Source organism: Acinonyx jubatus, chromosome D1 (genome assembly GCF_027475565.1).
Source record: "Acinonyx jubatus isolate Ajub_Pintada_27869175 chromosome D1, VMU_Ajub_asm_v1.0, whole genome shotgun sequence".
NCBI classification, from domain to species: domain Eukaryota; kingdom Metazoa; phylum Chordata; class Mammalia; order Carnivora; family Felidae; genus Acinonyx; species Acinonyx jubatus.
The window spans coordinates 56652906-56678248 of record NC_069390.1 but is presented as its reverse complement, the minus strand read 5'-3'; the positions used below and the strand labels follow the sequence as shown (position 1 = coordinate 56678248).

The 25343-nt window shown below is 45.2% G+C and overlaps 1 protein-coding gene across 4 annotated transcripts; it reads left to right on the top strand.

Annotated features, from left to right (window-relative positions):
* The first annotated feature begins 12610 nt into the window (after positions 1–12610).
* Positions 12611–24416, top strand: KCNE3 (potassium voltage-gated channel subfamily E regulatory subunit 3). 4 transcript variants are annotated; one of them, XM_053203674.1, is made up of 4 exons: positions 12611–12793; positions 18995–19149; positions 20186–20492; positions 22586–24416. In XM_053203674.1, exon 4 carries the CDS (start codon positions 22626–22628, stop codon positions 22923–22925), a length of 300 nt encoding a protein of 99 aa, XP_053059649.1. In that variant the 5' UTR covers positions 12611–12793; positions 18995–19149; positions 20186–20492; positions 22586–22625; the 3' UTR covers positions 22926–24416. The 4 variants fall into 4 exon arrangements, with proteins under 4 accessions (XP_053059649.1, XP_014931067.2, XP_014931066.2 ...); XM_015075580.3 differs by lacking the exon at positions 20186–20492 and adding an exon at positions 16661–16730 and having other exon boundaries at positions 12614–12793; XM_015075578.3 differs by lacking the exon at positions 20186–20492 and having other exon boundaries at positions 12615–12793.
* Positions 24417–25343: the final 927 nt, after the last annotated feature.

The window sequence follows — 25343 nt, the reverse complement described above, 5'->3', positions numbered from 1 at the left end:
ACAGGTGGTATGGTTAAGCCACTGAAATGCAGGCGTTGTTCATTACCACAGCATAATCTAGCCTATTCTGACTGATACAATACGTATATAGTAATTAGGAGTCTTGTATTTGCAAATGTAGAAACCCCACTCAAGTTCACTTATGCAAAAATAGATAGATAGATAGATGAATGAATGAATGAATAAATAAATAAATAAATAAATAAATAAATAAATAAAGAGTGACAATGGAGGCATTATTGGAAAAGGTACTGGGGAGGGCCTCATAAAATGCAAGGGTAGGTCTGCCACTGGGCTCAAGAACAGAACTGGAGCATGTAGCCCTTTAGGAGCCCAGACAGTCTTTTCTCTCCTATTCCCTGCCAGGCTTTTTGGTGTCTGCTTCATTCTATCTGGCTTCAGTCCAGCTTTCTCTGTTTCCCAGGCTGCATGGTGGAAGATGGCTGCTGCTGCTGCTGTCATCCATTAATATTGGAGTAGTTAAGGAAAACCCCCAGGTTTCTGGCTTGAGCAACAAGGTGGATGCTAGAGGTATTGCTGGGATGGGAAACACTGGGTGGGGACTGAGTTTAGAGAGGAAGATAACTCGTTCAGTTTTAGGTAAATCAAGTTTGAAACACTTTTGGGAGATGCAAGTGGAGAGGACCAAGAGGCAGTGGATTTGTGGATCTGGAGCATGGGTGTGATGAGTTATGTTTTAGGTCTGGAGACAGAAGAGGAGGGCAGAAGACTGACAAATGTGAGGCATGGGCGAGGAGGGGCAGGCAAGGAGGCACAAAGGCAGTAGGCAGAGAAATAGTTGGGGGCCCAGAATGAAACAACAGGCAATCTCATTCACTCCTCTGGCAGCAGAGCAGTCTAGGTAGGATTATTTTTTATTTTTTATTTTTTTTAATTTTTGTTAACGTTTTATTTATTTTTGAGACAGGGAGAGACAGAGCATGAACAGGGGAGGGTCAGAGAGAGGGAGACACAGAATCTGAAACAGGCTCCAGGCTCTGAGCTGTCAGCACAGAGCCCGACGCGGGGCTCAAACTCATGGACCTCGAGATCATGACCTGAGCCGAAGTCGGCCGCTTAACCAAGTGAGCCACCCAGGCGCCCCTAGGTAGGATTATTTTAAGGGTGAGAAAACCAAGGCTCAGCAAGGCTAAGTGACTTGTTTGAGGCTATGCAGTTAGTAAGAAGCAGAGTCAGTCCCCGGCTCCCAGGCTGGGTCTCTCCACTCTTCCACAGTAGCCTCTGAAGGGTGAGCATGCCAGGCATCCTGGAAGAGCCAAGCCTTCAAGAACAGGTGGGCTGTGGGTCAGCAGAGCCAAGAGGATGCAGAGCAAAAGGTCAGAGTAGGATTGAGGCCAGGCCTGTGGGATCAGGTCAAGCCACTGCTGTGGGTTCCTGGCTCTTCTTCCTGCCTGGACAGAGCCCACCTCCGGTTTCCCACAGGGGCCCTTCCTCCAGGAAGGAAGCTGAGCGTATGAAGAAGGATATTTAGCACCTCCAGAAGGCCTCTTCTTGTTTGTGCAGAATCTTTTCCCCATAAAGAGATTGTTCAGGGTCTGGTAAATGAGTGTTAAACATAAGGTTGTGACCAGCTGCTGTGTCTGGTTCAACATCTTGTTCCTCCAGTGAGGCTGGCAAGAAACCAAATCAAACCAGCTCTTGGCACTGTGACCCAGTACACCTTACTTCTTGGGGAAAGCCTCTCTCTGAAAGCCCTATGGAAATCAGATCTTTGCAATCTCAGTCTGATTTTCCTTTTTGCCAAATTACAATTTGCCATACATATAACCCTACCGTATTGTAACACCTATAAAATTGAAAAAGAAAACAATACTTGCACTCCCACCTGACACACATCCTGTCCATTTGCGTGTCTCTAGTACTTTATCATGAACAGACATTTTATGTACTTGTATTTTATGTACTTGTAATTATGTACTTGTAATTATGTGGGTACAATTATGTACCAAATGTAACCAAACATTACATACATTTTCCCACATTGCTACATAATCTTTATAGTTATATTTTTGAATGTCTTAATTTTGTTTTCATTTTGCTTAAAACTTAGAATTTAATGTTTTTTAAAATATAGGTAATGCATGCACATGGGACAAAATTTAAAAGGTACAAAATGGTAGCACTGAAATGTAAGTCTTGCTCTTATTCTTTTCCCCTGTAAACTCAGTTTCTTTCCTGGAGGCCCAAATGGTGGTAAATTCTTTTTTATATACTTCAGAGATATTTTATGCAATCTGTAAGTGTGCATGATTATATATATACATTCTTTTTCATATAGTAACATACTATAGACACAGTATTGCACTTTGCAGACTGTTTCAGATCAATATATAAAGAGGAACCTCATTTTTAAAAGTGACTACAGAGTATTCCATTCAGTGGATTTCCTATGACTTATTTAGCTAGGATCCTATTGAGGACATTTAGGTTATTGCTAATCTTTTGCTTTTACAAACAAGGCTGCAGTGAAAATCCTTATAAAAGTGTGTGTGTGTGTGTGTGTGCGCCGCGCGCGCATGCGTGTGTGCCTGTCTGTCCTTCTGTCTGTGTGTATGTGTTACATCACACATGGTGAGTACATGGGTTGCATTTTTAGAAGTGATTTTCTGAATCAAAGGATATGTGTGTTTTTATTTTAATAGATATTGTCATATTGCCTTCCATAAAAGTTATACCAATTTATACTCCAATAATGTACAAGGGAGATGCCTGAATTTTAAATGTTCCAGCATTTTAGGGGCACCTGAGTGGCTCAGTCAGTTAAGCCTCCGACTCTTGACAGCGGCTCAGGTTGTGTTATCGCCGTGGTGAGATGAAGTCCTGCATCAGGCTCTGTGCTATCAAATTCTCTTTCTCTCTCTCTCTTTGCCCCTCCCCCACTTGCACTGTCTCTCTCTCAAAATAAATAAATAAATTGAAGGTTAAATGTTCTAGCATCTTAGGTTTTTTCTCATTTTTGAAATTTTTTTGGTATAAAATCTTTTTAGCATACAACAATGAACCCCCACATACCCATCATGCCCCTAAAGCAGTCATCAACTCATGGCCAGTCTTAGTTTGTCTAAACTAGTACCTACTTCCTGCTTTCTCCCTGGATTATTGTGAAGCAAATCATAGATACCATATTATTTCACCCATAAATATTTCAGGATGTATTCCCCAAAGATAAGGACTCAAAAAAAAAAACCCCACAATAGCATTATTACACAGGAAAAATACTTCAGTATCAACAAATATTCGATTAATACTCAGATTTCCCCAAATGTTTGCTTTTTTTTTTTTTATACTTGGTTTGTTCAAATCAGGATTCAAACAAGGTCTGCACACTGCATTTGTCATGTCTCATAAGTGTCTCTTTAGTCTCTTTTCACCTATAGATTATTCCCACAACTTAAAAAAAAAATCTTTTTCTCCTGTGTTTCCTGAAGATTGAAAGGTGAAACCAGACACTTGATCTGACTCAGGTATGGTTTCTTTTGGGCAAGTTGGCTTCATGGGTGGTGGAGTGTTCTTAAGGCACACAGTATGTTTTTCCTTTTTTTGTGATGATCATTCCCTAGATCCATTAATTTGTTAGGAGTTTATAAAATGTAATACTCTGATTCTGTCATGCCTTCACTTACTAGCTGGAGTATGGTTATAGAACTCAACAAGATCAGTGGCATTAGTGTTGTTATTGGCATTTTATTAGTTTTTTAGTTCTTTTCATATTCACTAACAGTCTGTATTGAATACAAAATTATATATAAAAGATTTACTTTTTTTTTTTAACGTTTTATTTATTTTTGAGACAGGGAGAGATAGAGCATGAACAGGGGAGGGTCAGAGAGAGGGAGACACAGAATCTGAAACAGGCTCCAGGCTCTGAGCTGTCAGCACAGAGCCTGACACGGGGCTCGAACCCATGGACCGTGAGATCATGACCTGAGCTGAAGTCGGCCGCTTAACCGACTGAGCCACCCAGGTGCCCCTAAAAGATTTACTTTTATGGTTGCATTAGTTTTTACCGAGTTTAAATCTGAACATATTTAGATTGCCAACATTGACTGCCTCAATAATTTTGGGGGGATCCATACGTTATTCAAATTCAAGAGACACAGGTATAAGACTAAAGAGTTAATGTTTTTTGCAGTTTACCTAAATTGTGAGGTTTTCTAATCCAGAGACTATTTGTTCGTGTTTGTACCCGAGTACCTGGCATGTAAAAGGAAGCAGGTTTAATGTCTATGTTACTGTGAAGAATTTCCTACAGCCTCCACATTTGGTTCTTTTGTTGATGGATATGGATATCAGGTCTGTGAAGCAGTCACAGTGGCCATGCTCACAGCTTCCAGCTCTTTCAGATATGGAGCAGGCAGCTTCCATTCCTGAGTAATTCTGATTGTGAGAAAGTTAGTCGTCACTCTAAACTGAAACTTACCTCTGACACTGTCATAATTCTACCCCCTGCAAGGCCTCCTCTGAGAGTCCTTTCCTGGCCTCATTCTACATCCTCCTCAAAAGGCAGTAACCACAGCGTGTTATAGTTACTTGTTTCCATGTCTGACTGTGAGCTCTCCAGGCAGGGACTGTAGTTGCATCCTCTGTGGCCTCCTGGGGACCTGCCCAGGGCCTCATGCAGAAGAGGTGCCCAGAAATGGCCTGTTGAGTCAGCAAATGAATTCTATCCTGGGAATGGTCTCTTCTTCATGTTTTCTTTCCTGATTCTTCTGTTCTTCACAGAACATGGCTTCCAGATTCCACACCCCTGCCCTTATCTCAATAGGCTTTAATTGGCTAATGTGCCTTTAATCTGTGTTGCTTGGAATTGAAGATAACATGGCTGGTATGGTCTGGCCAGTGTGAGGTCTGTCAGCCTGTGCTGGGCCTTGAGGAGGATGGATCCGACTTGGTTCCTGTCTTCAAGGAGCTCATAGCTTTGTGGAGGAGACACACCTGTAAAAACAACTCACAATAAACTGTCACAAGTACCATGAGAGAAGTTTGCACAGGGTACTGTGGAAACATAAAAGAAGTGACAGATTTTATAAGGGAGGAGGGGGGCAGAAAAGGCTCAAGGTGACATTGAATTAGAATTCTAGGTTCTAAGTAAGAAAAAACCCAGCTCAAACTAGCTCAAATGAAGAGTATTTTAGAACTCAAAACTAAACAAGTCTGGGGCTAGCTTCAGGCACAGATTGATCCAGGAGGAGGTAGCATGTAAGGGGGGAGTTAGCCAGCCCCCGGAGGAAGGTGCTCCAGGCAGAGAGACTAGCACAGCAAAGGCCTGGAGAGGATAGAGAGCAGGTGGGTATTTGAGGAAATGCAGGTTGTCTTCCTGCCTCTTTCTAGGGTGAACAGCCTGCGTTCACAGCCTCCCCCATATTCCTTCATTCTCCTACTCCCTCCCTCTGCCCCCTGCGTGTAGAGCAGGATAAAGAGGAATAGGGCAGTCTCCCACCCATCAGACTGCTGCCACTGCCTGTACTCTCTCCCACTCGCCCTTCTAGGTGCTCACCACCCTTCTCCACTACCACAGGCCTCCTTGCTCTGGAGCTCCCATCTGCATTAGAGCAAAGGGAGACAGTGGTAGATGACTATAAGGAAGGGAAGGAGTAGGGGCAGAGAAGGATATTTATTTCCTCAGCTCTCTCCCTGCTGGGTCAGCATGGGTTGGGTACAGCCTCTACCAAAAGCCACAGCTCCAGCCTGCTGCCCTCTGTGGTTTCCTGTAACCCCTTCCTCCCCTGCTCTCTGAGCCTAGCCACTGTGTCTCTCTCTCCACCCTGGCTAGCCAGGGGGGTGGCACCATTGCTTGCTGGTTTCCTGAACCTTCCTCATACTCTCTTCAAATTACCCAGTTTCAGGGAGCCGTCTGTTTCCTACCAGAATGCTGACACCCAGCTCTCACCTGCAGCCAGAGGTGGGCTGGGGGCATGCTGGGCCCTGTGAAGTACTGGGTTCCTGTGAGGGGATAGCATTACTCAGGTCAACTCCATTCCACCACAGACGCCTCTCTCCAGCCTGACCCACAGGGATCCAAGGCTGTGCTAAGCATTTTACACGCTTTATGTCAACTTCACAGCAAATAACAAACCCACAAGGTTGAATTACTGACTGTTTTACAAAGAGGAAAGCGGCTCAGCTGAAGGTTTGCCCAAGTTCACAGTTAGTTAGAGGCAGTCCATAGTTTGAAGTCAAGTCTGGACTCCAAAGGCCTGCACTCCTATGACCCCCACTCCGCTTTCCTCATAGGTCAAGGGAAAGAACCAAATGAGACAGTTGGTGCTTTTGAGATGCTGAAAAGCCAACACACCTGGTTGGCCTGAGAACTGTGCTATGTCGCATCCCTCCCAAAAAGGCCAGGCTGAGTTTTTGATGGAGCACTGGAAGGTCAGAGCTGGCAGGGGACCCAGAGATCAGACAACCTCATCCCCTCCTATGCCCAGGAGGAAACAACCCCAAAAAGGACAAGTGGTTCCTCTTAGGTCCCACATTCCTGCAGGAATCAGAATTCGAATCCAGACTGTCTGCAGACATCCCGTAAACATATCAGCAAGAAGGATGTAGCATTCCCCTCAGAGAAGAGTTCAGAAGAGAGAAAAACAGTGGAGATTAGGATGGGGGGGTGGGGAGGAGCTGGTTTCTGGACTATAGGATTTCAGATTTGGGGAATGCAAGGCATGTCAGAGCCCATCTAGAAAATTTCCCCGATAGCAACTCTGAAAAGGAAACCCTGCTTGCACACCTCTCCAGTGATGGGAAGCGTATTCTGGCCAGAGGCAGCCTGTTTGTTGTTCCCAGTGAGCGGAGATCTGGGTCCTGTGACTCCCCCGTCCCTAAGCACAGTTCTGGGTCTTCTCTCTGGGATCCATAGAACATGTCCGCTCCCTCTGCCCCAGATGTGTGAGCTGTGCTCACAGCACACTTAATCCCCTCTTCTCACTTTTGCATGGCTGTGAATCTCTGGGTGTCCTCCTCCCTCCTCCCTGTCTGCTCACTTAAATGTCCATTTACCCTACTTCCCCTAATAACACCCATATCTTCCTTAGGAATTGTACTCCCACCGACTTTATGTTTATGTGTTATTTTTTATTAAGGTGTAATTGGCATAGAACATCATGGTTTCAGGTGTACAAATAATGATTTGCTCTTTATATGCATTGCAACTTGATCACCACTCTAAGTCTAGTTAACACCTTACAGTGTTCCAAACTTTTTTTTTCCAGTGATGAGAAATTTTAAGAACTACTCTCAGCAACTTTCAAATATGCAACACAGTATTAGTGACTATAGTCACCGTGCTGTACATTGTGTCCCTGTGACTTGTTTACTTGATAACTGGAATTTGCACCTTCTGAACACCTTCACCCATTTCTCCCACCCAAGTTTATGTGGTTTGAGTAAAGGTGACACCCTGCCAGCCTCTTTCCCTGGCTTTCTGTGACTGGTGCAGAGAAGGGCACTGGGCCTCTTTTAGGACAATACGAGTCAGACCCAGACTTCTGCCAGGAGGGTTGTGGGGGAAAGGAGCTCTTCCTACTGGCTTTGCAGACAGAACAGAGTGTATACATGGAACTGCAGACAGCCATCCTGTCACCACAAAGTGGGATCCTGCCTGAGAAGGGAGCAATAGTGAGAGAAGCAGAGCCAAAAGATTCAAATAGCTTCATGAAGACATCATCTGAGCTCCTGGATCTAGCCATGCCTGAAGTCAGTCCTCTGATTGTTGTAACTACATGAGCCAATAAATACCATTTTCTACTTAAGTCCATTTGAGCTGCATTTTCTGTCTGTTGCAAGTATGACTCCTGACTGAGACACTCACTTCCTCTGTACATCTCAGTCCTAACTTATCCTACTTTCTTCTGCCTTCTTTTATTGTTTAAATCATAAGATTTAAACGTCCATATTCATACCACTATGAACAACATGCCCTCATTAATAGTTATTCTTTATGTAACACTTGCTATGTGCCAGGTACCAGCTAAAGCACTTTAGAAATAATATCTTACTGCAATTCACAGATGTAACTACTTTTATCCCCATTCTACAGATAAGGAAACTAAGACTCAGAGAGGTTAAACTCTCACAGCCAATAAGTGTCAGGGCTAGGATTCAAACCCAGCTCTGTTGGACCCCAGAGGCAGTGTTCTGGACCAGTTTCTTCCCAGGACATAGCATGTGTGAGGGTGAGGTGGGGAGAAGATGCTACAGAGATCTTTAGTTTCCTGACACCACACCATCCCACCCTTGCTGTACCTCTTCCAGTGCTCTTTTCACTGCTCTGTGCTGCTTGCAGAGGCAGGAGAAAAGTGATGCTCGGAACAAGGAGACAAAGTGTTCTGAGGGTCAAACGGACAGGCCAAGAGGAGACAACTCACAGAAGTATGGGCTGCTGATGGGTAATGGCATAAAATAACTTGATGTGACCATTAAGCTTCCTCTGTGTTTCATGCTGTATTTTCCCTGGTAACCCAGGCTTTTAGCACTGTTGACAGATACAATCTGTGCTCACCCTACCTCTGAACCCTTCTCCCCCAACCTACTAGACAGACATTGAGTTATATCCTGTGTATTCTATGGTGAAAAAGACACACCTGGTTCTGAAGGGGCACATGCACTCAAATGTTTATAACAGAGCTATCAACAATAGCCAAAGTATGGAAAGAGCCCAGATGTCCATCGATGGATGAATGGATAAAGAAGAGTGATATATACTACAATGGAGTATTACTCAGCAATCAAAAGGAATGAAATTTTGCCATTTGCAACTACGTGGATAGAACTAGAGGGTATTATGCTAAGTGAAATTAGTCAGAGAAAGACAAATATCATATGGCTTTACTCATATGTGGAATTTAAGATACAAAACAGATGAACATAAGGGAAGGGAAGCAAAAATAATATAAAAACAAGGAGGGGGACAAAACATAAGAGACTCATAAATATGGAGAACAAACTGAGGGTTACTGGAGGGGTTGTGGGAGGGGGGATGGGCTAAATGGGTAAGGGGCATTAAGGAGGACACTTGTTGGGATGAGTACTGGGTATTATACATAGGGGATGAATCACTGGATTCTACTCCTGAAATCATTATAGCACTCCATGCTAACTAACCTGGATGTAAATTAAAAATTTTTTTAAAAAGAAAGAAAGAAAGAAAAAGACACACCTGGACTGTATTCTTGTAGTGCCTACAGTCTGATGGGGAAGGCAGACCCCATGTCAGTACACAGCTAAATAGGAGACTAGGTTGAGTTCTCTGAAGAAAACAAACAGGAAACTGGATTGATAATCGTTCCATTTACTGAGAGAATGAAGACTGAGGGGAGCCAGGGAAGGAAGTCAAGGGTTCCAACCCCAATATGTCATCCAGAGATGTCAAGTAGGTAGTCAGATATAGGAGTCTAGTGCTCAGAGGAGAAGTCTAGTCTAGAGGTTTAAAAAGCATCCTATTATCCTTCCAGGCTTTCTCAGGTTCTATCTCTTCTTGGAAGTTTTCCCTGATAACGTAATTCCTAGTGATCTCCCCTTCATGACATTGATTCATCGATTCATTGATTCAACAAATTCTCAGTAAGATCTACTCTGTGTAGACTCAGTGTTGGCTACTGCCCTCAAGGAGCGTATGTTCTAAGTGTGGAGTCAACATATAAAGTGGACAATTATAAGACAGACTGGTAAGTCCTGTGTTCAAGGGAAGTGCAAGGGGCTGCAGGAGAATGGGCCTGTGTATCAGCCAGGTCCTGCAGGAAGCAAATGGCCATCTCAGGTCAGTAATTTGAGGAGGCTCTATTCAAAGAGGTGGGCAGGGAGTAGGGAAACCACAAGGATCATGAAGTACCCTGGGGCTTGAAACATTTGGGCATCATTACCTCCCCAGGCCTGCAGGGGAGAGGGAAGAGGGTGGTTACAGGAACGCGGAAACAAGTAGAGCTATGAGATAGGGCTGACAGAAGCTGGGAGCTTCAGCTGAGGAATGCAGCAAGAGAAACAACAGCAAAAGATTTTTTTTTAAGTTAAATTATCAGATGATGTTAAATGTTACTGAAAAACCAGGCAGAGAAGGGGGTTAGGGAGGGCAGCGTTAAGGAGGGACTAGGATTTTTATATGGGATGGTCAGGGAAGACCTCAGCCAGAAGGTGGCACTTGAGCAAAGACTTAAAGGAGGTGTTATCTCCAGGTGAGTCTTTCCCTGACCCCTTCAATCATCCCACCCCACTCCCCTGCCCAACCTGTCCTCAGGTCAGGGCCTTGTCTCCAATTTCTTTGGATTTGAGAGTCCCCTGAAGGCTGTTCTCAGACTATGGTCTCCCTGAGACAGAAACTCTGTTCCATCCTTTCTTTTCTCATCTAATAACAATAGGAGCTGCCACCTATTAAGCACATGCATCACGCTGGACCCAGCTCTGGGCCCGTTACACACATTGGGTCATCTAAGCTTCGTTGCAAACCTGCAAGGCACAGAAAAAGAAAATGAGGCATCTCAGTCCCCTTTCCAAGAACCCCTTAGGCACCTGGCTTCTCTAACACGGTTCCTGCTCCATTCTCACTCCAGAGCAGGGGAAGTGGAGGACAGACCTTAAATTTCTGAAGGACCAAAAAAGGGAACGAAAACTAGGCATACACTTTATGTCTCCAGTGGGCACAAGGACCAAAGGGTAGAAGTAACTAGGAGGCAGTTTTTGTCAAAACGTGAAAACATCCTAACAATCAGAACTTTGCCTCAGAAGCAATGAGCTCCTTGTCACTAATGGTGTGCCAGAGAAGCTGGACAATCTCATGTCAAAAATGAAATGTAGGTGGGGCACCTGGGTGCCTCAGTCCATTAAGCAGCTGACTTCAGCTCAGGTCATGATCTCGCAGTCCATGGGTTCCAGCCCCATGTTGGGCTCTGTGCTGACAGCTCAGAGCCTGGAGCCTGCTTCAGATTCTGTGTCTCCCTCTCTCTCCACCCTTCACCCATTCGCGCTCAGTCTCTCTCTGTCTCTCAAAATAATAAATAAACATTTAAAAAATTTTAATAAAATATAGGGGATTCTTAGGTGAAGGATTTGACCAGATAACTCCAAGGGTCCTTCCAAGTTATGTTCTATCACTAAATGATTCTAGAACTCTAAGATGGTGTGATTTTAAGTCTATGATTCTAGAATTTTATTAAAACGAGATAATCCTTATCTTCAAAGAACTTGCAATCTAGTAGATGAGGTGGGCAAATAGTTACTTTTGATAAGCGTAATAAAAAGTCCTATAGAGTAAATGCAAGGCCCTGGCAGAATGGGGAAGGAACCAGGACTGTTTCCTTGAGGCTGATTTTAAGAACCACTCACGTCAAAATAATTGGGAATCTTTTTTTTTTTTTTTTTTTTTTTTTTTAATGTTTATTTCTGAGCTCCATTCCAGATCTCCTGGATTGGAACTTCTGGTGTGGCATCCAAGTCTACTTTATAAGAATGAGCTCCTAGGTGATTCTTAGGCAGACTGAAATTTGGTACTGCATGCCCAGAGTCAGGATGACTTTTCTGAGAAGTGATAATCGGACTGAGGAAAAGAAGTAGCTGGGTCAAAATACGTAACCACAGAAATAAAATGGCAGTACTGTGTTTTGATAAAGAATAGCAGTTTTGTACAGCATTCCCTCCATGTGGTAGATCTTTTCAAAATGATAGCACTTTTTAAATACAACCTGAGATTCTGTGATAAGGGCCTCAGATATCCTGGAACAGATCTTTGTTTACAAGGGAGCAAGAGCTGGCCTCAGTTTATTATTAATTAGTCCAAGGTGGGAGGCTGTTAAAGAGGGCTCTGATAAGGACTCCCACAGAGTCCCTGAGAAGCTATTCTCTGCCACTGTCCACTCTGCTGCCCATAGCCTCCTGGTCCTCATTTTCCAGCTGCCCCTGGCTGCTTATCTTTTCTGGAGCCTGCAGTGTCATCAGCAAGAAAGTAATAGTGTGAGGGAGGGCCTGGTGGCCACAAGTGCAAGGTGTTCTGGGACATGAGGTACAGCTGGAAACAGTTGTGTGGGCATGTGGGGAGCTGTCGACACGTGGAAGGAGGAGCATAAGCTGGGGTGAAGGAGAGAAAGTGGCATAGTAGATTCTAAATCTGAGCTCCGCTGCTGGCTTCTCTGTGAGCCTGGGCAAGTCCCTTCCCCAAGCTGGCCTCTGCATTCCTGCCTGGAAGAGACGGTTTGTGTGAGATGATTTCTCCAGTGACCAATGGCTTTAATATTTTGGATGCTACAATCTCATCTGACCCCAACCACCACCGTATGGTGAAGAATGCATGCCAGGAACCGTACCCATTTTACAGCGAGGAAGCTATGGCCCAGCGCGGGGCAGTGACTTGTCCACCACCACACAGCCACTTAGGAGCAAAGCCTTATTCCCCCAGCACCCAATGTTCAGCCTCACCTTTTGATCAGTCTCAGGCTGGACAAACTGAAGCAAAGTGAGAGGCATTTGGTCTCCCGTCCAGGAAGCAGGCGCTGCAAGAGACGGAAGGATCGGAGCCCTCGGCTGTGTAAGGCCAAGCAGCTGGGCGGGGGCGCCCTAAGTCAGCCAGAGTAGAAGTGGGTGTGCTGGGGCCGGGCGGGGCTGGGGGAGGAGGCGCCCTGGGGAAGGTTAAAGGGAGCAGAGCGCGGGTCGGGGCGCAGAGCCGAGGGGGCGCGCTGTGTGCTAACTGTCCACCCGAGCGCCAAGGGGTGCTGTGCGGAGGCACTGGGGAGCACAGAGTGCGGTGTCCTACCGACGGACGGGCGCCCCTCAGAGGCTTGCCGAGAGGCAGGTAAGGCGCACTAGCAGGGTCGGGAAGGCTGGGTTGCAGCTGAGGGTAGAAGTGAGGAGTCTTCCCGCTTCCCGGGAGAACGCCGACCCGAGGTGCGGAACGGCTCACGTACGGAGCTGATCCTCCCCAGACCCGAGCTGCAGGGATCCCGGGGCCCCACGTGGCGCGGAGCTGGGCTCCTGGCACACCCAGCCTGAAAACCATGGGGGCTTGCACCGGCACTCACAGGCCCCCGGACCGCGGCTCGAAAGCTCTTTCCACGTCCACAAATGTGCGTGCGAACACCGGCTGGTCCGCAGCGAGAGCACACGCAGAAACACCCTTCGGGGACCCTGCGTGGTCTTTTTGCTCTGCCGGAGCTGACTTGCCCATTTGCTACTGCATTGTGTCCTGCGCCTGGGGACTTTCAAAGGCACACCTTCTGTTGCTAATAACAGAGGTCTAGGTTGGGAGTCGGGAGACTGGAGTTCTAGTTTACAGGTTGTGTAAACCTGTGCAAGTCCCCTACCGGCTGTATGCCTTGTGCTGTCTTTTTTTTTTTTTTTTTTAACTTGTTTTATTTTTTATTTTTTTAAACTTACATCCAAATTAGTTAGCATATAGTGCAACAATGATTTCAGGAGTAGATTCCTTAGTGCCCCTTACCCATTTAGCCCATCCCCCTTCCCACAACCCCTGCAGTAACCCTGTTTGTTCTCCGTATTTATGAGTCTCTTCTGTTTTGTCCCCTTCCCTGTTTTTATATTAGTTTTGTTTCCCTTCCCTTATGTTCCTCTGTTTTGTCTTAAAGTCCTCATATGAGTGAAGTCATATGATTTTTGTCTTTCTCTGACTGACTTATTTCACTGAGCATAATACCCTCCAGTTCTATCCACGTACTTGCAAATGGCACGATTTCATTCTTTTTGATTGCCGAGTAATACTCCATTGTATATGTATAGCACATCTTTATCCATTCATCCATCGATGGACATTTGGGCTCTTTCCATACTTTGGCTATTGTTGATAGTGCTGCTATAAACATGGGGGTGCATGTGTCCCTTTGAAACAGCACACCTGTATCCCTTGGATAAATGTCTAGTAGTGCAATTGCTGGGTCGTAGGGTAGTTCTATTTTTAGTTTTTTGAGGAACCTCCATACTGTTTTCCATAGTGGCTGCACCAGCTTGCATTCCCATGCCTTGTGCTTTCTTTTCCTGGGTCACTACCTGTAGAATGGGCCTCTCCGTCTTGTTGTGGCATGAAGGGAAAGAGCTCTGGACCTGGGTGGGATTCTCTTACCTAGAAAGTAGATGAGTTCAGACAGACCCTTGTATGAAGGCCCATGAAGAGTATCTCCTCCTTTCCCTCCTCCCCATCTTCACCAATTTGCATATGGGGAAACTGAGGCAGCAGGGAGATAGCTTGCCTAGGAACATACCAGGACCAGAGAGAAGCAAAACCCAAGCCTCCTCACTTCTAATCCAGGGCTCTCTCCACTTCACCTACAAACGTGCATTGTAAAAGTGTAAGGTCCTCATTTTGTAATGCCATCTATCAACTTTGGTGGTTCCAAATGGAAGAAACCCCTGCCTGAGGCATGGAAACTGCTTTCATATTTTCTTGATTCCTCAAGATGATAACCAACAACGTACTTCATCCCTCACTCACTTCATACATCTCAAAACACATTTCTATCCATACACTGAATGAGCAGGTGCTCAAAATACCTACTGAGAGGGAATTAAGGCAAAACCCCCATCTTACTGATGGGGAACATGAGGCCCAGAGTGGAGCCGTGACTTCACTGAGACACACAGCTAGACACAGCCAAATAGGGGCAGGTCTCTTGATTCCAATTCCTGTGTGTTCTCCATTAACTATAGGACTACCAAATGGTACCCCTCAATGGAAAGGGACTACAGGGCTGATCAGAGTATGAGAAACAAGGAAGGCTTCTGAAGGAGGAAAGTGTGTCAAGAATCAAGAAGAGTAATAAGAACCTGTTGGAACTAAGGCAGCAGGCGTGGGGCAACACTTGATAATCTGGAGGTGGGGGTAGAAAAACAGAAAAGAAAACCAGGTGACCCGACTGCCCCATAATTGTCTCTTATGTTTCTATAATACTTGGCAATTTCTAAAACACCTTCCTCTGTTGTCTCCTCCAGTTCCCATGTGAGGTAAACACGGCAGGGATAATTATCCCCATCTCATACATGAGTTTCAGAGGAAATAAATGCAGTGCTCAAGGTCACATACCCAAGCATACAGCCAAGATTGGAACCATGAAACGCACACATGAAAGGCAAAATCACAGGCTGGGTGACTGGAAATTGGACTGTGTGTGTGCAGTGGTTGGGTGTGTGTGGCCACACCCTGAGTAGGTACACAGGGAAGAGGGTGGCAAAGCCACTGCTAGTGTTTTGGGGCCAAGAATGTTTGCCCTTTGGATTGAATGGGATTCAGGTGCAGGGAACATCTGGGCTTTCAAAGAAGTCTTAGAATTCCTTCTCCTCTGAGTCACTTCCCCACCTGACTGAGACACCTTCTTTTCTTTGAGCCACCCCTTCCCCAGACCAAATCAAATATGTTTTGGCCTGCTCTTGCTTTTTAAGTACTGTAAGCTGTTTTCATGAATGTCTATGTGTGTACTGGGTAGGGCATGGTCTAATAAGAAATGGCATTGATTCATTTTTTTTAATCAATTTTTAAAATGTTTAGTTATTTGTTTTGAGAGATAAAGGGAGAGAGAACACAAGCAGGGGAGGGACAGAGAGAAAGGGAAAGAGAAAATCCCAAGCAGGCTCCACACTGTCAGTGCAGAGCCTGATGCAGGGCTCGAACCCACAAACCATGAGATCATGACCTGAGCCGAAATCAAGAGTCAGATGCTTAACCAACTGAGCCACCCAGGTGCCCCTGATTCATTTATTCTTGAGTGCCTACTATGTGCTTGGGCCCAGGGCATAAAGAAGTATGTGAGGCACAGGTCCCTGCCCTCACACCTCACAGCACACAGTTTAGCATACATATCTACATATATTGATATCTATACACACATACACTTTCAGTACAGCATAGTGCTCTAATAGGGTTTTATGCAAAGCACTTTAGGAACAGACAAGAGGGAAAGACTAATTGGCTAGGGAGTGGGGAAGGGGATCTCTCAGGAGGGGGTCTATAGAGGTGACATTAGAGCTGGGCCTTTAAGGATGAGTAGGAGTTCACCAGGAAGATAAAAAGAGGAAGGAAACTCCTCTGCCTAAGAAAACAGCATAAGGAAAGGAAAGAGGTGTGCAAATGTGAGGAATGTTTGGAGAATGGTCTGTAACTCAGTACCAGTTGGCACAGGGAACTGGGGAGAGGCAGGGTCATATCCAAAGAAGCTTCAATGACAATCTGGGAAGGTTAGACTTTCCTACAGGCAACGGGGAACTGATACTAGAAAGGTCTGTGATGCGATACCAATTTGTGATCCCAGTTCATGGGGCTGTGAGACCTTGTGCAAGTGGTTTCCTCAAGGAAGGCGTGCTCTGTTTTCCTGTTTGGATGGGGATTGTACTAACAACATAATTATTAAGATCCCTTTCAGCTCAGATTCTATCTCTGTCTCCTTCCAACTTTTTGTTAAGGTCCATACCTTGAACTCCTCCTCCCACTCCACTGGCTCCCCAGTCCATGTGGTGATAAGATTACAGAGGGACCAATGGCAAAATTGTGTGGTCCCAGGGATTGCCTTTGGATCTCCATCTGCTTTGTGTGACTTTTTCCCCCTCACCTCTCTTTACCACATTTCTAAACACTTAAGATGTTCACTCTGAAAGAGTAGCTAAAACAGAGCAGTGGGAAAACCAAAAGAACCAATGGCGGAGTTTCATTTTTCCCCAGAGAAACCTGAAAGAAAACCTAAGATGCCCAGTTCATCCTTCAGATGACAGCTTTACAGCTCCACCCCCAGGTTAGACACCTTTGAGTTCTAACTCACAGGGATGGGGAGTTGGGGGATGAGGTACCTGGCTGGCTCAGTTGGAGCATGTGACTCGAGTTCAAGCCCCATGTTGGGCATAGAGCTTACTTAAAAAACAAAAAACAAAACAAAACAACAACAACAAAAAAACATTTAGGAAGAATCTGTTAAGGTGCAGGAAATAGAAATAGCAATAGAGTGTGGAAGAAGAGAGTGAGCCTGGTGTTTTGGGGGATCAGGAGTGGGTCTAGAGCAGAAAGGACCATAGGAGATGAGATTATAAAAGAAGGTTAACTCCTCGTCCAAAACATGCCAACATCCACCCCCCCCCCCCCCATCCCTACTAGATCCTCGATTGGTGAGAATCTGCAGTACAGGAAAAAGTATGGAGTTAGAGGATATGATGCTACAGGACACGAGAAGACTGTATTCCATATGATGCACAACTCAGATGCCAGGGAATGTTGCCATTGGTAGTGGAAAGAGCACCTTAACAGCACATGCCCCCAAAGACCTCGGTCCTCATCAGAGCTCTGCCTGTCACTAGTCGTGTCATTTTGGGCAAGTCACCCTCCCTCTCAGAGCTTCCATTTCCCCATCTACAAAATGGAGGCGTTGGCCTAGAATCTAGATTCTAAATAATCTTTACAATCTCTTTCAGCATGGTCAGTTCCTATTAACTGGTCTATCTTCTGTTTCAAGTTAAGAACTCTCCGGAGCAGAGCTCTATCTGCCCCATTATGAACTTTATAATCAGTGACTATCGTGACAAGGGAAGCCAAGGAGCTCAGAAAGAGGAACAAAATTCTCATTGTTGCCAACTACCAATCCTTGGACCTAGAGGCAGTTCACAGAGAACCAACCCATTCTTTATCAGCTTTCTGTCTCTCCTGACCCAGCAATGCCCTTGCACCCAGGCCCTCACTCCTACCCCAACCCAGTACCTAAAGATAATGTAAGAGTGACTTCTTTGCTTCCCCTGTCAGAACCACAAACTTCCAGGTCTATCCAGAGGCCCCAGAAGGAGGATCTGAGGGATCAATGATTTCATGAACTTTTACTGCCCTCACTGAACCCTGCATTGGAGCCCACCCCATCCCCCACACTGTCCATCCACCCTCATTTTCTGCACAGAGTCTCCCTCCTTCCCTGGATAGATCACCTGGACAGATGAACTGTTAAGAAAAAAACCCAAAGTCAACTGATTTGACTCTCAGTTTATCTAGGCAGGAATATTCAGTGTAACTTAGTCCTTGTCACAGGTACATCTTTAATCTGTGAGAAAAAAGTCTGCAGCCTTCCTTATCTTGTGATTCAGAGGCTCTAAAAAGACCCCAAAATACCTCTCCCACCAACCTGTCTAATCTCCCATAATTTCACAGTGTGGTTTTGTGACTTGTACCTTTGTGGGATGTTAGAGCTTACTGCAACCTTGCCAGATTACATAGTTAAAGTGCCTTCATTTTATAGATGCAGACAGAAGCTGAGGCCCAGAAAAGGGAAGTCACATGCCCAAAGTCACACAAGTAACAACTGAACCAAGACATCTCCTTGGGTTTCCATTTCCTTAACTGTAAGATGAGGGAGGTTAACTAAAGTTTAGACTAAATGGCCTCTGAAGGTCCCGCCAGCCTCTGCTCTGCAAAAATAAAACCGTCACCACCCCTGTGCGGCACCTGGTACCAGACGCTGCAATTTTCTTCTTTAATTTTCACAATGAGTTTTGCTACAGATAGTACTGATGCTGTGACCATGTATTACCCAGTCTCTCCAAATAGGTTCATTGGAAACATCATTTGTGTCTATGTAAAATATCAACCCACTGCCAGCTGCCACCCTGCCACACACATCATTCCCTTGGGGCTCAGGCTCTTTGAACCTTTTAGAGACTTCTGTTAAGATACCTGTACCCTTAGGAAAGGGAATATTTTAATCTGCACTATTGGCAGCTCCCTGAGCAGGAGTCCACATGTTAAACTGAGGTTTTATCACAAAGTCACCCAGTAGAGACATCGCGGGCCTGGGGTTGGGGGACAGCAATCAGATGTCCCTTAGCCACTGCACAGTTCCTGTAACTGCAACCCTAAGCTGGTCTGACCCAGCTGCTGCATAAAGGGGAGGGGAAGTGGGGGGGGGTGCACAGCAAAGCTATTGCACAACCCTTGGGGCCCCAGCCTTAGGAGATCCACCCTGGTTCTGAAGATTTTTCTGTGTGTCTGATTTCTTCCTTCCCTGCCTCCTCCCCTGTTTTCCAGCACTGGGCCTTTCCTTCTCAGCTCTCAGTGTCAACACTGAGACCCCAGATGTGTCCAGAGACACCCTGAAGAAGCTGAGGGGCAGGGGAGCCTTAGGGCACCCACAGGGAGATTTCTGAAGCTGATTCAGAGCCAGAGAATTTGCCTACTATTTGGTGAGTCTTCCAGATATAGGTTCCCCTTCCTCTGCCCTGTCAGTTAAAACTACTTTGCAAAGGATTTCTAAGAAAACTGGTAACAGTGACTGCTCCGGGAAAGAGTCCTGGACCACTGGGAATAGGGAGACTTCGTCTTCACTGTATGTACTGTGTATACATACTTACTAGATTGAAACATTTTTTTCACCATAATAAAAGTGTATGCTCAAGCAAGCCTGGAGGGAGGCAGGACAGGGATAATAGTCTTTTGTTGTTGTTTTTAATCATGGTTTAAAAAATACATGAAATTTACCATTTTAACTATTTTTAAGTATACAGCTCAGTATCATTAACTGTATTCACATCGTTGTGCAACAGGTCTCTAGAACTTTTTCATCTTGCAAAATTGAAACTCAACCCATTGAATAACTCCCGATGATAATCATTTTGACAGATGAGAAAACTAGAGCCAGAACATGGCAAGAAGCCCATTTCTTTCCAAGTGGGATCCTCGCGCCTGTGTGGCTCAGTCGGTTAAGTGTCCAACTTCAGCTCAGGTCACCATCTCGTGGTCCGTGAGTTCGAGCCCCGCGTCGGGCTCTGGGCTGACGGCCCGGAGCCTGGAGGCTGCTTCCGATTCTGTGTCTCCCTCTCTCTCTGCCCCTCCCCCATTCATGCTTTGTCTCTCTCTGTCTCAAAAATAAATAAACGTTAAAAAAAAATTCAAAATGGGATTCTCCAGGCACTCCATCTATCTGTCATCTGCCTGTAAAACTGTCCAAGGCCCCTTCTTCCCTAAGCCATTCCCCACATACCTCTCACAAATCACATCTGTGAGATCTTAACTCCTGCCCCCACCTTGTTATCCCCATGGTCCCAGCTCAGGACTCAGTGTCTTCTGCCTGAACTATTTCAGGACCCTTGTCATTAGGCTCCCTGCCTCAATTCTTGCCTCCTCCAGTCCATATGGCAGCCCGACTGTCCTTTCAAAGCATAGATCTCACCACTGTATTCCCTTTTAAAATACTGTTCCATGGCTCTTCCCCAACTATAGGATAAAGTTCCAGCTCTGCAGCCTGGCACTCAAGGCTCTCCATGATCTACTTCAGAGAAGTCTCTCTCTATCCCACGGTCTACATTGTTTTGTTTTTTTTTTTTTAATTTAAATTTTAATGTTTGTTTTTGAGAGAAAGAGACAGAAAACAAGCAGGGGAGGGGCAGAGAGAGAGGGAGACACAGAATCCAAAGCAGGCTCCAGGCTCTAAGCTGTCAGCACAGAGCTCAACGTGGGGCTTGAGCTCATGAACCATGAGACTGTGACCTGAGCTGAAGTCAGCTGCTTAACCGACCGAGCCACCCAGGTGCCCCTCTTCTAAACATTCTTGTTGTCATGCTTGTTTACCTCTTTGCTTTTCTTGCCTTCTCTACTTCCTAAAAGCCCTTCAAGGTCCAATTCAAATGCCTCCGTCACTGAATACTGAGTCTTGATCAGAATTTGTCCCTTCTTTCTCTAAGCCCCAGTAACCCTTGGCTTGTTGCCTTCATTATACATCAGCTGGCAATGTCCCTAAGTTCAGGGACTGGGTTTGAGCCTCCCCAAGCTCCCAGCATGAGGCCTGCCTAACAGTGGGCCTCCATACATGATGACTGGCTGAATGATGAGTTGAGCCATTAATTTCATTGTGCTGCTCCTGCTTTCCATTGGTCCATACAAGGGAAGAAGAAGGCACAAATTTCTTACCTGACAATTGAGGTAGTAGATGAGAATCTCTGCCTTCTGGATCTTAACTCCACGAGCCCTTGTTCTCTTTCCCTCCTCCGTCCAGACAAGGTAGTTCAAGTACTACTTACCAGGGAGCCCCAAAGGCCTTGCACGAAATGTAGGCCAGTCCTGGGTGATTGCTGTATTATTTAAATTCTTCCCCCTAACTTCTTCATTCATAGAGTTGTTCATGAATATTGATCATGGTCATAACAGTCATCTTTTGTTTGGAAGAGACCATATGTAATATTCAAGTTTGTTAGTTTCAGTTAGGTTGACAGATCTACCTAGATAAAGGAGGGCTTTGGAAACAGTTAGTGAACTCTGAGTGATTGGCCTGTGGAAAAGTCCCTAAAATAGCCATTTTTACTGGAGACTATTGAAGGAAGAACAGCCAGCCAGTTACTAGGTAGACCCCTGGGGAAACACAACACCCAGCCAGTCTCAGGGTAATCCCCTAGACTTGAGGGAGAGATACAGTCCTGCTGACCAGGAGCATGTGGTCTGCTAATACCCTTATCAATAACAAGAGAATAGCCACACAGTTCCTTACATGTAAGTGCTGGTCAAAAGGGAGGGCTGCAACAATAAAGCTTGTGGAATATGGTTAAAGGATAGAGAGGACTCAATGAAGTCTTCCTGAAAGAAGTGAGTGTGGATGGAGCCTTGCTTAAAGAGAATGACATGATTTTTCAGAGATTAGGATACAAGGTTGTCTTTGGATGTTTTTCTATATTATGGACTAAGGATCTCTAAGAAGAAGGGGAAGGAACATTTATTATACACCAGGTACACAGTGACTTTGTGTCAGAAGGCAGGAGAGTTGAGGTGCCTGTCTCTTCCCTCTCTGGGGTAGGAAAACTCCAAACCAGACTGAGTGTTCCTTTCACACCCCTACCCTCAGGTTCAACCCTGTCCTTTTCCCTGGTGTCTGCAGTGGTTATCAGCCTCTCCCTGTTTCCCCCACCGCCTCTTTTCCAACAGAATTTCCCCTAAATAGCTAGCAATACCTAGAGCATTTGGGACATAATGTGCTTAAGAGATCAAATGACCCAGCCTCTGGCCTCCAGGTAAGGTGAAATTTAAGCCATCCCCAAACTTCTTGTAAATGCTGTCCATGGAATATAAAAAAAACTGTGCTGAAGGAGGGCTCTGGGTAATGTCTTCTGATGGTGCCACACAGTCCTGCCGAGAGCTGGCCCAGGAGCCAAAGGAGCTGTAAGCCGGCCATCACAGAGAGGGACTCTGTCTTGGCTCTACTTCCAATATTCTCTGTGATCATGGACAGGCCACTTAATTCTCTCTGGGCCTCAGCTTCCCTTTGTATAAAAATGGAAGGAATTAGAGTAAATAATCCCTAAAGCCCTTGTAGTCTAAAGCTCGGTGATTTATAGAATCAAAAAAAAAAAAAAGATTAATATGGGTTACAATGGTTGAGGAAGGCTTTATTCCACAAGTATTTATTGAGGACCTACTGGGTGCTGTCTTAAGTGCTTGCATATAGCAGTTAGTAAAACAGACATAGTCCCTGCCTTCATTGACCTGGCAGTCTAGTGGAGAAGACAGACAAGTAAACAAATAGGTAGAATAAACTGTGATGTTGGGATTTTCGCTGGGGTTTGAGGGAGTCGGGATGGAATTCAAGCTGCAGATGACAGAAGCTATCCCCTTTCTCTTTTCTGTCACCAACAGAGCATCCTCCAGTTCTTTGCCCGCTGCAATCCCTATTGCTATGGAGACCACCAACGGGACTGAGACTTGGTACAAAAGCCTGCATGCTGTGCTGAAGGCTCTAAATGCCACTATTCACAACAACCTGCTCTGCCGGCCAGGGCCAGACAACCTGACAGAGAAGCGGCGGGCCAGCCTACCTGGCCGTGATGACAACTCCTACATGTACATTCTCTTTGTCATGTTTCTATTTGCTGTCACTGTGGGCAGCCTCATCCTGGGATATACCCGCTCCCGCAAAGTGGACAAGCGCAGTGACCCTTATCACGTGTACATCAAGAACCGTGTGTCTATGATCTGATGCTAGGGGGCCAGGAATGGCAGAATATCAAGACACCAGAACTCAGTGCTGGACCACATCAGGCCTCAGTGTCCCCATCTATAAGATCAACAAGAGAAAGGGCTAGAAGAAGCTATCATTAGGGTGGGAGGAGAGGGGCTGGGAGACCTGGGCCTTGCGGATAAAGATTTTTTTTTCCAGCAAAAGCAGACTTTTGGGAGCCCCATGAACAAATATATAGAAGTAGCAAAAGATAGTAACCACTACTGGTCCAGTGGCTGGAGTACTGGGAGCTAGGAGCTGGAGGCTGGAGGAAGGAGAAAAGGAAGTTGTAGCAGAAGCAAATGAAACGGGAAGATGCACAGAGGACATGTTTTTTGATGCGTTATCTTCAACGACCATGAAAAGCAGCAGTGATTACCATATCACAGATAAGAAATGAGTAATGTTACTTATTTATATTTGTTCACATTTTATATTTTTCCAGACATTTAACATTTGTGATTTTACCCCCTGTGAAGGAAGCAAATTAAGTACCATTCTGCCCATCTGGGCCAGAGTAGCCATAGCTGGAACGTAGGAGCTCTGGTTTCCTTGCCTAGTGCTTTTTAAACACGGGACAGGATCCAGGCCTGAAACTTACACAATTCTGGGGGTCCCCTTAAGAAAAAGAATTCAAAATAATTTTGCTTTTGCAAATATTACAAAAACATATTGCCAGGTCAATACTAGGACCCCTCCCAAGACCCTAAGGAGCCATGCAAGTGCAGGGCCCTGAATGTTAAGGCTCTTTAGTTCCATGATTCGTGCACTTCTCCAGCCAGGTCACAGTGCCCTTCCGAGCCACATCTCCAGTCACTACCTCTAACACAGCCTCTTCTGATTTGATTAAACTCTGGGAAGAATTTTCTGACACCAAACTGAAATCTGCTTCTAGAAGGTTATTATCACACCTAGAAGATTACCATATTAAAAGAAGGAGAGCATGCAAGGCAGGTACCTGGTTCAGTGGAAGGATTCTGGTACATGAACTGAGTGGTCATGCCTTTCTCTGATCCTTTTCCCACTTCCTCACAATGAAACAGTTCAACTTGAAAGTCTGTAAGAGCTCTACTAGTTCTGACATTCTGGTCTTCACATACATTAGATTAAAACCATAAAATTGTGTTTGTAGGTCAAAAGCAGCTGAATATCAGTAGTTTTCATATGGTTCAGCCTAATATGTGCAATGTGACGAGTGAATACCTTACAAGCTACAAATCCCCAGCTGGAACCTCGCACTGTTCTGTTTGATTTCTGTTTAAGGGATGTACAAAGGGTCTCCAGAAAGCCCTATTGAAACATACATATTTGTATATAGCAAAAACCCTGAAAGAATATTTTGATAGTAATTATCTCTGAAAAATAAGGATTGTGATTTTCCCTTTTTTACTTAAAAAATTATGTAATATTTGATTTATCTGACCATAAGTATGCTACTTGTATAATTGGGGGCGGGGGAGGGGGAAGCTACTTCCACCTTGAAAAAATAAAAATAAATGCTTGTGTGTTTCTTGAATGGAAGATACAGAACACATTCATTCCCATGAGCAGTCAGTTGTGTTAACTCCCTGCAAATCTGTGCTGAGCCCCATATGTGCTCAAGCCTTTCCTTAGTTTTTCTTTTTTTTTTTAATGTTTATTTATTTATTTTGAGAGAGTGAGCATGAGCAGGGGAGGGGCAGAGAGAGGGAGAGAAAATCCCAAGCAGGCTCCATGCTGTCAGCGCAGAGCCCAACGTGGGACTCAGTCCCACACCCTGAGATCACACCTGAGCTGAAATCAAGAGTCAGATGCTTAACTGACTAAGCCACCCAGGCATAGCTTTCCTTAGTTCTTCTTGAAGGAGAAGGTAGAGACCTATAAGAAGATTTGACATATGGGAAGAAAACGATTCAGAAGTCTACAGTTGAATGAGACTTTAGAGACCACCCAGTCCAAAGTCCCAAATAGGAAACAGAATCAAGAATAGGAATGAATGGTCAGGCTAGAAGGGTTTTAAGAAATGAGATTGGGTAGATTTTGAGGAGTCAGACAAAGGTAGAATTTGAACTGGGTTTTGAAAAGATAGGACTGATCTAAGTGGGCACAGCAAAAGAAGAAAACAAACCAAGGGAAGCTTGAGGGTAGAAATGTGGTGAAACCACATGCCTAAAGAGAGTGGTTGGCTGGGAAATTGGGCAGGAAGCAGACCCAGTGTGGCAACTCTGGGACTTCAGTGTCCCTAACCATGGTAGTGGCTCTCCTTCACAGAGTCCTTATGCTTACAGGATTAAATAATAGAATAATATGAATTCTTTTGCTTGCAAGTTGCAGAAACCCAGTGTATATTAGCATTAACAGGAAAGAGGATTTGTTGAAGGGAGCATGGAGCAGTCAGTCACAAGTTCAAAAGAAGAG

Coding starts and splice junctions, on each gene's coding strand:
- KCNE3 (XM_015075581.3), top strand. CDS start 22,626: ATGGAGACCACCAACGGGACTGAGACTTGGTACAAAAGCCTGCATGCT.